The sequence below is a fragment of the Cucurbita maxima genome, unplaced genomic scaffold (assembly GCF_002738345.1).
Source record: "Cucurbita maxima cultivar Rimu unplaced genomic scaffold, Cmax_1.0 Cma_Scf00004, whole genome shotgun sequence".
In the NCBI taxonomy this organism is placed as follows: Eukaryota; Viridiplantae; Streptophyta; class Magnoliopsida; order Cucurbitales; family Cucurbitaceae; genus Cucurbita; species Cucurbita maxima.
Genome location: NW_019272020.1, coordinates 2,797,735 through 2,810,381, shown reverse-complemented (window position 1 = coordinate 2,810,381; position 12,647 = coordinate 2,797,735). Strand labels below are relative to the sequence as shown.

At 38.7% G+C, this 12,647-nt stretch overlaps 3 protein-coding genes across 3 annotated transcripts; all 3 read right to left on the bottom strand.

Annotated features, from left to right (window-relative positions):
- Positions 1–251: 251 nt before the first annotated feature.
- Positions 252–1,274, bottom strand: LOC111477630 (50S ribosomal protein L7/L12-like). The gene is made up of 2 exons (XM_023121493.1): positions 1,162–1,274; positions 252–1,131 (listed from the first exon to the last, which is right to left on the bottom strand). Exon 2 carries the CDS (start codon positions 1,081–1,083, stop codon positions 577–579), a length of 507 nt encoding a protein of 168 aa, XP_022977261.1. The 5' UTR covers positions 1,084–1,131; positions 1,162–1,274; the 3' UTR covers positions 252–576.
- Positions 1,275–1,399: 125 nt separating this feature from the next.
- Positions 1,400–6,520, bottom strand: LOC111477629 (pentatricopeptide repeat-containing protein At5g67570, chloroplastic). Its single transcript, XM_023121492.1, has 9 exons — positions 5,773–6,520; positions 5,493–5,684; positions 5,210–5,291; positions 4,928–5,119; positions 4,645–4,758; positions 3,501–3,594; positions 3,264–3,421; positions 2,466–2,897; positions 1,400–2,247 (listed from the first exon to the last, which is right to left on the bottom strand). Exons 1-9 carry the CDS (start codon positions 6,405–6,407, stop codon positions 1,510–1,512), a joined length of 2,637 nt encoding a protein of 878 aa, XP_022977260.1. The 5' UTR covers positions 6,408–6,520; the 3' UTR covers positions 1,400–1,509.
- Positions 6,521–6,589: 69 nt separating this feature from the next.
- Positions 6,590–11,394, bottom strand: LOC111477628 (calcium-transporting ATPase 2, plasma membrane-type-like). The gene is made up of 7 exons (XM_023121491.1): positions 10,736–11,394; positions 10,242–10,296; positions 8,213–10,155; positions 7,959–8,117; positions 7,679–7,850; positions 7,280–7,578; positions 6,590–7,142 (listed from the first exon to the last, which is right to left on the bottom strand). Exons 1-7 carry the CDS (start codon positions 10,910–10,912, stop codon positions 6,903–6,905), a joined length of 3,045 nt encoding a protein of 1,014 aa, XP_022977259.1. The 5' UTR covers positions 10,913–11,394; the 3' UTR covers positions 6,590–6,902.
- Between the last annotated feature and the right edge of the window lie 1,253 nt (positions 11,395–12,647).

Below are 12,647 nucleotides of genomic sequence, written 5' to 3'. Positions count from 1 at the left end.
TGTTATAGAAACTCAAGACTAAGAGGATGTTCTTAAAAGTTTCCATAATATCCGTAATTTGGCAGCTAGAATTGTATTCGGGTTCTTATGAAAGGTCCAATTCGTTTGTTGAGGGAAAACAAGAGGAGAATTTTATTAGTAAAATCAATTAACTAGATGGATGATTAGAAACCTTTGATTCTGAAGGGTGCCACAATGAAAAGAATCCATTGCCATTGACCAATTCTTTCACAACTTTTTGCCAACAATACAAGGCCAAGGTGGAAGTAGCGGAATGAGAATTGTTTCATTGCTCTTCAACAATCTCAGGCTCACCTCAAGGAAGTTGTGCAAAACTAAAAGTACAGATTTTTCATACATGACATTTCACATGAGTAGAGAGATAGGAAGAGCAATTAGAACAGATTCATGCTCTTCGTTTACATGAGGAATATGAATTTGTTAAATTCTTCAGGTCCGCCTAAGAACGTCAGAAATGAAGTGATTCTCATTGAAAATCCAGTGGAGAACTCAAACAAATGGCAGCATTATTCTACTCCAGAAAGAACTAACGAAATGACGAGGGGGAAAAAACAGTCATTCCAGTACCGCAGTGGCTCCCAATTCCTTAAGCTTTTCAATAATTGGGTTTCCCTGATCCTTCGTTACTCCCTTCTTGAGCACCACGGGCACCTTCTCCACCAAATCCTTAGCCTCCTTCAGACCCAAACTGGTGAACGTTCTTACCTCCTTTATGATCTTGATCTTCGCCGCCGCATCAAATTTCTCGAGCTTTATATCAAACACGGTTTTCTCAGCCTCCTTTGCTTCGGCAGAGGCAGATCCGGCGGCGGCTGAACCTGGTGCACTTAGCCCAGAAACTGCAGGCCCGTACTTGTTCAACCCCATTTTCAACCGGAAGAGGATGGCATAGTCGTGCCGTTCGATTTTAGTAAGGTCGAGCATCTCATCGGCGATCCTCTCGAGTTTCTGGGTTCGTTCCTCGGAGACGGTGCTGAGGGAGCGAACTAGCAATGGTCTTGAAGCGACAGTGAGAAGTCTCACCAAAGCTTTGGCCGGAAGTTTAGAGGCAATTGATGACATTTCGAGGAATTAGGGTTACTGGCGGACACTGTCGATGATATTGGCAAGTCACAAAGAAAGAATCGTCCTTCATCAAAGCACCGAGGTTCGACACGCAGAAGAAGCCGAGGTTAATCGGTAGTCCTCAGGGTTTCCCCTTCCTCGAAGCTACTTGAGAATTTGAAAAATAATAGTAAAAAATAATGGAAAAGTCCACGTTACCCTTTAAATGTCCAATTTGAAGACTATATATTATATATTATATATTATATATTTTATTATATCCTATACTCTTCCATTTGGGAGGATGATTATCCGTAGAACGTTCTTTCCTGCGTTTTGGAAAAAGGCTGCCTTACTATTAACTATTAAAGCTATGGATATGCAAAGCGTGTAAATACGTACCATGTACGGACAATAAACGGGACACTACTTAAGTGTACTAATTTAAGGGTGGAGATATAACCCATCGTTTTTCCTCTCCTCTTCCCAGGTTTTCAGTATTTCATCGACAGAAGGCAAGTTTGAAACATAAGAATCATCAAATCCATCAAGTAACATGCTAAGTTCTTCCTCATCATCTTCGCTGTCATCACGCAAATCAAAAGTTGAGCGCTCATTGTTGGACCGATCTGAAAACTTGCCAGTTTCTAAAACACCATCAGAAAGACTCAGTGACCAAGGGGGCATCTTTGAATCACAGTTCAAGCTTGCATGGTTAACAGGAATAATATCCAATGACCCTTCACAACAATCAGTGACGTGATCTAGGTGAAGCTTCATATTCTTCTTGTTTTCAGATCCAGGAAGTTGTAGTCCATCCGTTGTATCATGGTCACTGGCTATAGACTGGGAGGTGTTTTCTGGTATGCCACGTTTGCAAAGAGATTGCAGCGAATTTGACAGGTTCGAGACTGTGGCTTCTGATGCATCACAGTCGCTAAGAGCATCCGATAGTTTCTTCAAGTTATTCCAACAAATTCTGTCCGTGTTACCTTCAAAAAGCTCTGTCCATTGCCTTTCACTTACTTGAAATGGAGCATAACTCATGGTCCTAACTAAGGTGATAGCCTGCTCATAGTTATCTTGAGTTGTAAGTTGCAATATCATTTCTGTGAACAACAGTGGATGGGGAATCTGTCCAGCTTCCAAGATTGTGTCAAATGCATGATCTAAAAGATACCACTGAAATCGATAAACTGAAGCATATTAGTTCAGGTGCCCATCCATTCAAGAATAACTTCACAACAAATAAAGGAAGATATAAAATTAAAAGGTCAATGTCGAGAAATAACCAAACACCTGACGCGTTCTACTAGCATGCAGTTTTCAAATACTGAGTTGCATGTCGTACAGGTTAAAGGTTCTAGAATCTAGATCAATGAAATAAAAATAGATTTTACCTTCCCAGCTCTTGATGCTTCCACAAGTAGCATTGCATGCTTACTCTGATCAAGCCGGTATCCCGATAGAGCCATTTCCCTGTATACATTCTCAAAATATTCCCACTGCTGTGCACTCGCAGCTGCCTGAAGCATTGAGTCATACGTATATTGATCTGGGACTATAGAAGAAACAGCACTACTCTGGGAGGAATGATCAGCTTTTCTCTTTATTTCTTCATATAAATCTTTAGCTTTAGAAAACATATCATTTCGACCAAAAACTTTAAGCATGGTGTTTATGGTTCCTATATTTGGCGCACATTTTTGCTTCATGTACTCGAAAATAGATATACAATCATCAATATGTCCACCATCAAAGGAAGATAAGATCATGCCAGTAAAGGTCACCACCAAAGGTTTCATGTGTGATAGTGTTTTCATTTTTTCCACCTGCAGCCACATTTAATAATGAGAAAAGAAATTCCAAGCCTGCTATTGTTACAATCAAGATTGTGCAACATCCAATTGTTACACAATCTAAATATGATGATGTTTTTTCACAAAATTTGAATGCATAATTATAATGCCTAGATTTTAAATTGTTATAAACATTGCTGCAACCCTTTTGGAAAGATTTATTGCAAGAATCATGAAGAAGAAGAAGAAAGAAAAGAAAACCATCATTGCAGGTCGAACATAAATTCACTGAAGCCAGGATGTATAGATTCTAGAATCAAAGAAAGAAACGATTCTTAACAAAGGTCCTAAAATGTCATATGCTAAATAAGTAAAGATATGTATTGACGAGGAACCCACCTCTACTAATGCATCTTGCCACCTCCCATGGTAGCATAGACAACAAGCTAGTTCATAATAGACACTGGCAGATCCAACTACTCCTCTTTGTTCCATGTCCCTGACTGCCTCAATAGCTCCACTGACATTTCCTTCCTCCCAAAAAGCTTTGACAAGAACTACAGTCACAAGTCAGAGATATATCAAGTCAAGGGTCCAGACAACCACCATTTGTAGAAAACATGCTAATGAAACTACCTCTGTAAGTATTTGCCTTCAGTGTGGACCCACTATTCTTCATTTTTGTAAAGAGCATGTGAACTTGCTCATACTTTCCAGATTTCAGCATAACCTTTCAACAGTCATGTATCATAAGGTTTAATTACAAATATATCAAAGACAGACAAATATGTAGTGACATACTTTCATCCATTCAAGACATCAGACAAGTTGCCACTTATTAAAAAATAAAACATCAATCCTAGCTTACTAGGGAACGTTCCAAGAATATCGTGGAGGGTCTAACTAGTCATCAGCACAAGAAAATAGAAAAAAGGGCAAAGCTGCAGTAAATAATATGCTATTATATACACTGATAGGAAGAAGGAGAAGTCACCAACTCAATTAACTTACACTGGGAGAATTGATGGGCCTCTGCTCTATCTCCTTGGGAGACAGTTTCCAAGAGCGAAGGTTCAAATATTTGTAGTGATTAGTTAGTGCCGAGCATTAGAGGTGGTTAACTATACTGCTTGGATATGATTTCGAGATTCAATATAAACATGATTGGAGACCAAGGCTACTAATCACTTTCTTGATTTTAAGTCTCTATGCCTCTTAGAAGAATAATATTAATTTGCTTCATTCTTCAAAAAAAATAAAAGATTGAATAGTGACGATTTGAACATTTTTTAAAAAACTTTTATATGACTATTATGTTTAGTAATACTTGAAGCTTACACCTCATACCACCTCGAGGCTTACGCCTAGACTCTTCAAGAGGAAAAGACTCAAGGCCACCTTAATCCTTCTAAGACATTGGTTAGAATGAAAGGATTCACCCCAGATATTCCTCTTAGAATTGATATTCTCCTCCTAGTTCAAATCCAATGAGAGAGAGGTTGAATTTATACTTGACCAGTAATGTAACCCTTCAGTGCAAGAACATAAATAGGCAAAAGCATAGACTGCGCATACAAAAGACAAATACCATCCTATCTCAAAACAATAACTTCGAATCAAAGTATGCGTGTAAGTGCGAGAGAGAGCTCTTTTCGGGTATTAACCTCACGGCCTCCATTCATAATCTCATTCAGGCACCACCATACTCCAATAAACGGGGGAAAAAAAAAAAAAAAGGGAAGCAAGAGGTTCAATTCAAGAAATAGGATTCAGCAAGTACCTCCATAGAAAGTCCATATGTTGCTCCATTAGGTTTTAAACCATTCTTTCTCAATTGTGTGAACACCCAGTAGACACTTTTCCACTCAAGGGTGGGAATGCATGCGTTCAAAATCTGGCAGTAATTTTAGGGGGATTAGCTACTTCTACTAGTATAATGACTGAAAAATGAAAAAAAGGTAGTACTACTAGTAATTCATGACACGTGGAGTATTTTAGCATTCCTTTAAATACGTCGAATTTCTAAGGACGTGTCAAAATGCTACATAAATATGATATCTTACAGCGTTATATATAACAAGGTCAGGTTCAACTGCAGGATCCCAATATTTACGGCACATGTTCCTAACTTTTTTAGACGGTTGCTGCCTCATGTATTCAATAATTTTCAGCAATTGTTTCAAGAGACCAGCTTGACCCAGCGTCACAGCTATACTGTGATATGCAGCCATATCAGGATATATCTGGCCATCTCCCTGAATAAGATAACTATATCATATCTAACAACATCACATACATAAAGAAAAAAGAAAGGAATATGAAGGACAAACGCACTACAACATTACTCTCATCAAATTAAATATCTGAAGGGCTTCCTGAGGTTTCCTTGCCTTCCCAAGAACAGCTAAAAGTTTTGTATAGACAAACCTGCAAAAGGTAGAAGTTCTTTAATAACAGAAAAACACTGACTTCATGAGTGAACTCAAAAATGAAACTAATACATTGACCAAAACATGTATGAGTAGAAATGAATCAAAATTGAGGAAGTTTCCAACAAAGAAGGTAATAGACAACATTCGCCTGTCTAGTTTTTCACATATGTAATTCAGTATGGATAAAGGAACTTACCTGCTTTTAGAATGGCTGTGACTTTTAAGATTGTACACCCACTCAACCACTGATAAGGCCTGTTTCCAGCATCCCTTGGCACCAAGAGAATCCAAAATTTTAAGTAGTTGACCTTCATTAAACTGCAATCCTGACTGTATCATCATCCTTGAGAATTTCCAATCTCTCATGGAAATTGGTCTCGAACTAAGCCTGAAAATAGTAACGTTGCTATCTTGAGTTATCGAACATTTCATAGTCGTCGGTATTTGATTAGAGACCGAACTTAACCAATACAAACCTATCAACAAGGAACCGAATAACCTCTCCGTCGCCGCGCCTCCGTTTCACGGCGTCAGAATGACCATTTTCACTACCCAACCACTCTTCCTTCAGTTCCACATCGTCGTCTAAAACCCACTGCAATTCCTCGAGCTTACGAGCCTCAAACAGCTTCCTCAATTCTCTCAAACTTTCCTTCTTCAGATTATCCCGATTGTACTCCGTCCTAAAACCGGTATGCTCTTTAAGGTTAACTCTTTCCAGTCTCTCCCAAGGCCTTCCGACCATCAAGCCACCGGCTGGTCTAGCCTCAATGGCCTTAGAGAACTCCTTGTACTCGCTTCTCAACGTCAGAAAATGAGTTTCCTCCTCGATTAGCTGCTTCTGGGACTCAGAAAGGGGTGGCGACTGAGCGTTTTGTCGTTCGGCCAGTCGCTTGAGTTTGCGATTGTGCTTCTGAATTTCTTTCTTGCAGAGTGAGCGGACGATTTTGGGAGTGGGATGGACACCCTTCTGGACGAGCGTTCGCTTAATTTTCTCGATATCAGGTTCAAACTTCGGGGAAGGAACTGATGCATTTGTGCTCAAAGCTTCCATTTCTGGTGGCGAAGATTCCACAGAAATTGCTTGCGATAGAAAGGCGCTATTACTCATACATGCCTTCAATCCCGCGCCCGCGAGAGCACAGCCTTCCTCACGATTACTTCAATTATATCTCAAACGCATCCATCATCCTCCTCAAAAGTTTTTAAAGTTCAAAAAATTAAATAATAAAGCTATTAAATTGTAAAAATAAATAAATAAATACAAACCGAGTATAAATATTCGAGAAATAATGAGAATAATATGATTGAAATTTAAAAGATAAAAAAAAAAGTTTAATGATGAAGGAAGAACATAGAATAATCTTCCAATTGGAAGTATGTCTGTCATCCGCCACAGCTACAAGAGTGGGATGATAAAGGAATGAAGGAATAGATATTCAAATTTAACGAAGCAATCGTAGACCACCGACTTTATGGCCACTAATATATAATACATAGAAATCACAGAGCTAAACTACAGTCCGACAGACAAACAACGGCCTCACTAAATCTATGTGGTTGAAGAAACATGTTTCTCTGTGCTTTGATGTGGGTTTGTTTATACTCATACTTGAATAGTCTTCAACACAGCAGCAATGGGCATGCCTAGGAATCCAATCGCCACGCTGAACAGCCACTGCGACGAATCCAGATGGGTTGTGCTTGCAAATGTTCCCAGGAATTCGATGATTATGATTTGGAAGATGATGGTGGAAGCAATCACAAGCACAAACACATAGTTATCAAGTATGCCTTTAAAGACATTGATTTTGTCCATCTCCCTCGAACTTACTTCGTTGAAAATCTGCCACAAAAAAGAAATTAAGTTTGGATACGTGGGTTGCGTTTGAAAATCATTTGGTTTTTTACAATAATTTTCATCTTCCACAAGAAAATATTTGAATTCATAACCAAATTCTAAAATCAATATCGGTCACGTACCTGACAGAACACAAAGGAATTGAAGATGAGTGTATTCAGTATCAGATCGGAGTCAGGGCCGTCTAGATTGAACGCTTCTTTCCCTTTGGCCTGTAAAAGCCATATCACAATTAACTGATAAAAGGACTGGCCCATGATATTTCTCCACATGACATTGCTGATAAAGCTTCCTCTCCTCCCAACAGGTAAGCGCTTCATCAAGCCATCATTTGGAGGCTCAGTGGCGAGAGCCAGCGCTCCAAGTGTATCCATAATCATGTTCACCCACAAGAGCTGGACTGCAGTAAGAGGAGCATTACCTGAAGCAATGTTTTCACGCCAAAAGGTTAGCAGAAGAAGGAAAACAAGAATTATTGGGCCTAATAGAACCAAGCAATAGGAGGTCCTTAGACATTTAACCTGTCAAACATGCTGAAGAGAAGTTTACGATCAACGCCACTATGTTAACAGTCAGCTGGAATTGCACAAATTTTTGAATATTTATGTAAACCGAACGGCCCCATTTTCCCACAGTCACTATTGTAGAGAAATTATCATCAAGAATGATCACATCAGCACTCTCTTTGGCGACCTGAAAGCCAGAAACAGAGGTCCATCAAGCAGTCTTAACAGCAGAGAATATCGTAAACTAATTCAGATATGTTTTCTTGGAGTTCAAGTAGCTCGATGTTAAACTCACCTCAGTTCCAGCGATGCCCATTGCTAGTCCAATATCTGCTTCGTGAAGTGCAGGAGCATCATTTGTCCCATCACCAGTAACTGCAACAACTTCATCAAAGGTGGTCCTCAAATGCTTGACCAGAGTGTGCTTATCTAGAGGCGAAGATCGAGCCATCACCTACATAAAAATCAGGAGTTTTCTTAACTGTGAATCAGATAAACTAATTGTGGGAAACTGGAGGATGCAGAGATATTAGGAAAACAACTAAGCACCTGAATTTTGGGAATGATTTGAAGCAATTCCTCTTGAGTTTTCTCTCTGAAATCTGGACCCTCAATGGCTATACCATCATCAGTGAGAATTCCACATTCCCTAGCTATAGCTTTTGCAGTATTGATATTGTCACCAGTAACCATTCGTACAGTAATACCAGCTGAACGACAAGTTGCAACAGACTCCTTAACACCAGGACGAACAGGATCTTTAATTCCCACAATTCCTATACAGGTATAACCAGAAACTGGAATGGGATCATTGACAGAGAATCCCTTTTCCAGTTCCATATAGGCAAGGCAAAGTGTTCGGAGAGCCTCGCCAGCAAATTGATTGATAGTACCATTGAGATGCTTGATGGAAGCTTCATCTAAAGGAACAGCCTCACCACTCGAGTTGATCACCTTGTCACAGGCAGCCAATACTATTTCGGAGGCCCCTTTAGTGTGAGCACGGAAACCACCTTCAGGAAATTGAAGGACAACACCCATCCGCTTTTTTGAAGAGTTGAACGGCTCAACTTTAATAAGCTTTGCTGCCTGTCTCTCAGCCTGAAAATCCCCACCAAGTGAGAGACCAAACTCTAATATTGCAGTCTCAGTGGGAGTGCCCAACAACTCACGTTTGCCTTCTTTGTTGATTACAACTTCTCCTCCAGTGTTGTTGAATATTGATTGTACCAGAAGTTTGACAACAGAGGCTGGAAGGTCAGAACAGAAGCCTGATGTGTTATTACTCGATTCCTTGACATTCATGCAAATGCATGATTTGACTACTGTCATGTGATTTGTAGTGATTGTTCCAGTTTTGTCACTACAAATACTTGTGGCGGAACCCATAGTTTCACAAGCTGCCAGGTGACGGACAAGTGCCTTATCATTCATCATTTTCTTCATGGCAAAGGCAAGGCTTAATGTCACAGCCAAAGGAAGCCCTTCTGGAACAGCAACAACAACAATTGTGACTGCAACAGCAAAGAATTCCAATATCTCTAATGCATCATCTCCAGACCAGCTCCAGTGAGTCCCTTCTCGGAGTTTACGGCTAAGCATTCCTTGAACCAACACAGCGAAAGTGATGATGGCAAAGAACAGACCTATTTTCCCAATAATTGTTGCTACCCCATTCAATTTTACCTGCAATGGAGTTTCGTCATCTCCACCTTCACTAAGAGTGGCCATCAGCTTACCCCATTGGGTTCTCATCCCAACAGTAGTGACCATCATCTTGCAGGATCCATCTTGAACTTTAGTTCCTGAAAGAAGATAAGGGTTTTCTGTACTCACCATCACTGGCTCACTTTCTCCAGTCAAACTTGACTCATCAATCAACACAGAAAACCCTGAAACGAATAGTCCATCGGCGGGGACCTGATCCCCAATAGACAAGTGTACAATATCTCCAGGAAGTAAATCGTAGATCGACATTTTCTGTCTATAACTATTCCTTGTGACCTGAATTGATATCTTCTTTTTCTCCTTATCCAAGTCCTTGAACTGCAAGGATTGTCGATAATCACTAGTTGCTGTGACAAACACAACTAATAAGATACTAGCCACAATTCCAAGGCCATCGTGAGCCCCATGAGGCCATCCTTCTGTTATTATGCCAACCACCAAAGAGACGAAAGCACAGAGACCAAGGATCATGAGAGTCATGTCTTGGAGGGCTTCCCAAACAAACACCAAGAAACTCCTCTGTTCACTCTCAGCAAATTTATTAACTCCATAAATCTCTTGCCTACGGTTGAGTGCATCAGCATCTCCATCAAGCCCGTTTGTTGTTGATGTACAGAGCTTCCCAGCAATCCCTTCAACCCCACCATGATATTTAAGCTTCTTTGGATCATGGCCTTCCACAATAGACCCGAGTTCATCAGCACAAATATGGAAACCTGCAGCTTTGACTGCCTCCTGAAGGGTATAGTCACTTAGTTGCACGCCTAAGATACCATAAAAAATTCCATCAAATATGCGAAAATTTCCTTACGTAACCACATTACTTCATCAAAACTCCAGAAATACTCACCTTGAATGAATTGAAATGCAGCTTTTGAGACTAAAACCGCGATCCTCAACTTCTCCTACAATAAATGGAGTGGATAAGTCAGTTCATAGCAGAAGAAAAAACTGGGTGAGAAACAGGCATAGGTAAAGTGGTCGGGTTCCTTGCGTTGCAGAAGCAAAAATTGTTATCATGTTCATCTTAAATAAACTGAATGGTTATGGTTACATCATCACTCAACCTAAAAGCTTAAGGTGATGAGTTACGTAAATCTAATCTTAATACATTGACTTGTGGACTTAATAAGCACAAAACCAAAATGCTTATCTTTTCTTTGGGAAGAAATAAGATCAAAGGGGTTCAAATAGGGAACCATTAGCTTTGATATCATGTTAATGATCATCGAATTGAACCCAAAAGCTTAAATGACAGGTTATTGAAAATTTAATGATATATTCACAATGAGAGTGAAAATGAGCAGAGATAATCGTTGATAGAATGGAAATATGAAGAGGAACCTGATTATTCTGGCGCATAGCAGCAGCTTCGCCACGCTTGGAGAGATTGGCAGTGAATCGAAACCTCCTTTTGGGATTCTTGACCACTCCACAAAGGTCCCTCCACTTCTGCAGCACCTCGTCAGACGAGTTTTTGGGCTTGACGGCCCCAAAATTCTCCTCCAAGAACCTTTCCATTTCTCTGAGTAAGTTAGTGAAAATAAACTTAGGTATCCGCAGTTATATAAAGAAAGGAAACAAAGGAAGTCCTGAAGCAAATTCAATGTCACTTTCTACGGAGGTGGCCTGGACTTGCAGCGATGCTTCGTCAAAACAACAAATTACGATAGTTACCAGAAATTAACACCAACAATTTATAACAATAATAATAAAGAGTAAGGCGAAGTACAGAATCTCTATCTTCCTCTCTCTCTCTCTCTCTCTCTCTCTCTCTACGTCGCCATTTTTGGATTCAGAAACAAAATCCAAAACAATGAATTGCAGAGGAGGAAGAAGAATGGAATGGGTAAAGGAATTAGTATACGTTAATCAAACAATTGAGCGTCGATCCGAAATTTTTTGCATTACTTTAGTTCTCTGGTCTCCTGTTTCTTGGACTCGTTCTTAATCCATTCCAATTTCCCGAAATTTCATCCAAATTTTTTTTATTCTTTTTTCTTTTTCTTGGCAAGATCCATTAAGGACTTTCTTACTTTATTACGAACTCCATTAAAAGAATTCATTAAAGTTAAGCAGTTTTGGTCCGTTTAATATAATATAACTTAAACTGAATTATTAAAAATAAATGTCTCTCCATTGATTCGAAATACTTTCCTTTTAATTATAAGATATTTTATTATTTTTATTTTTGCACTCACTTTATTTGTGTTTGAACATACACAATGACAATGGGGTGAAATTGAAATTAATGTAATGTTTTTTAAAATGTTGAAATTTCATTGCAGGAAAAGACGGAAATGGGTACGACGCGTTATCCTTTACATAAAAGCTGCTTTTCTTACGCGTTCAATGCGTGGACTTCCCGCCAACTTTCTAACTTCTGCGAGGGGCAATCATCGGTACCTTTAAATTTCGAGATTTAATTTGTAAGTTGATAAACTTTTTTCTACTTTAATTTATCCACAAATATAATTTTTCTGTATGAATTAAAGTCAAATAATTAAAACTTCATTAAAATTTTGTGTCAAAATTTTTTAATAGATAACTTTCACCTTTAAATATAAGAATTAATCTAAATTGCTATATTTTCAGGAGTTTTTCAGCTATTCATCTTCCTTTTAAATATCACTTTTAAAATTTAGAATTATAAATTAATATTCGTCTTCCTTTTTAAAAGATATAATATTGTAATTTTTTTTTTTTTTTTTTTTTTTTTTTTTTTTTTTTTTTTTTTTTTTTTTTTTTTTTTTTTTTTTTTTTTTGAGAAAAGAAAATCCATCAATCAAAGAAAGGATGAGAACGCCATGAAGGCTACACTAGTCCTATCGTCAAAAGCTTATAGAAGCACTTTCGGTGCCTTACAGGTATCTCCAAAATCATATAACCTAAGGTTTTTCTTAATTATTTATAGTAATTAAGCACCACTATAGAAGAACCATTCACAGGAAAAGTGCAATGCATTGGACCAGTAATGTCCATGTGTGAATTCAGTCAAGTGAGTGAAGTCCACGCTGGTCAATGAAGTCAAAGTCAACTAGGAATTATAATAAAATGGCAGTATGCAATTATGTATGAATCATGAAGTTTAAAGCCCTGGATTTGATTTCATGAAATTTGTTAATGATGAACAGTACTCAGAATGTTGTTTTTCTTTTAGCCGACTCAACATTGTCTAGCGCTTGAAAACGCGAATGGCTAAAAGAAGAATGAAGCACTAGCGTAGTACCTAAACAAAACATCACATATAGCTCAA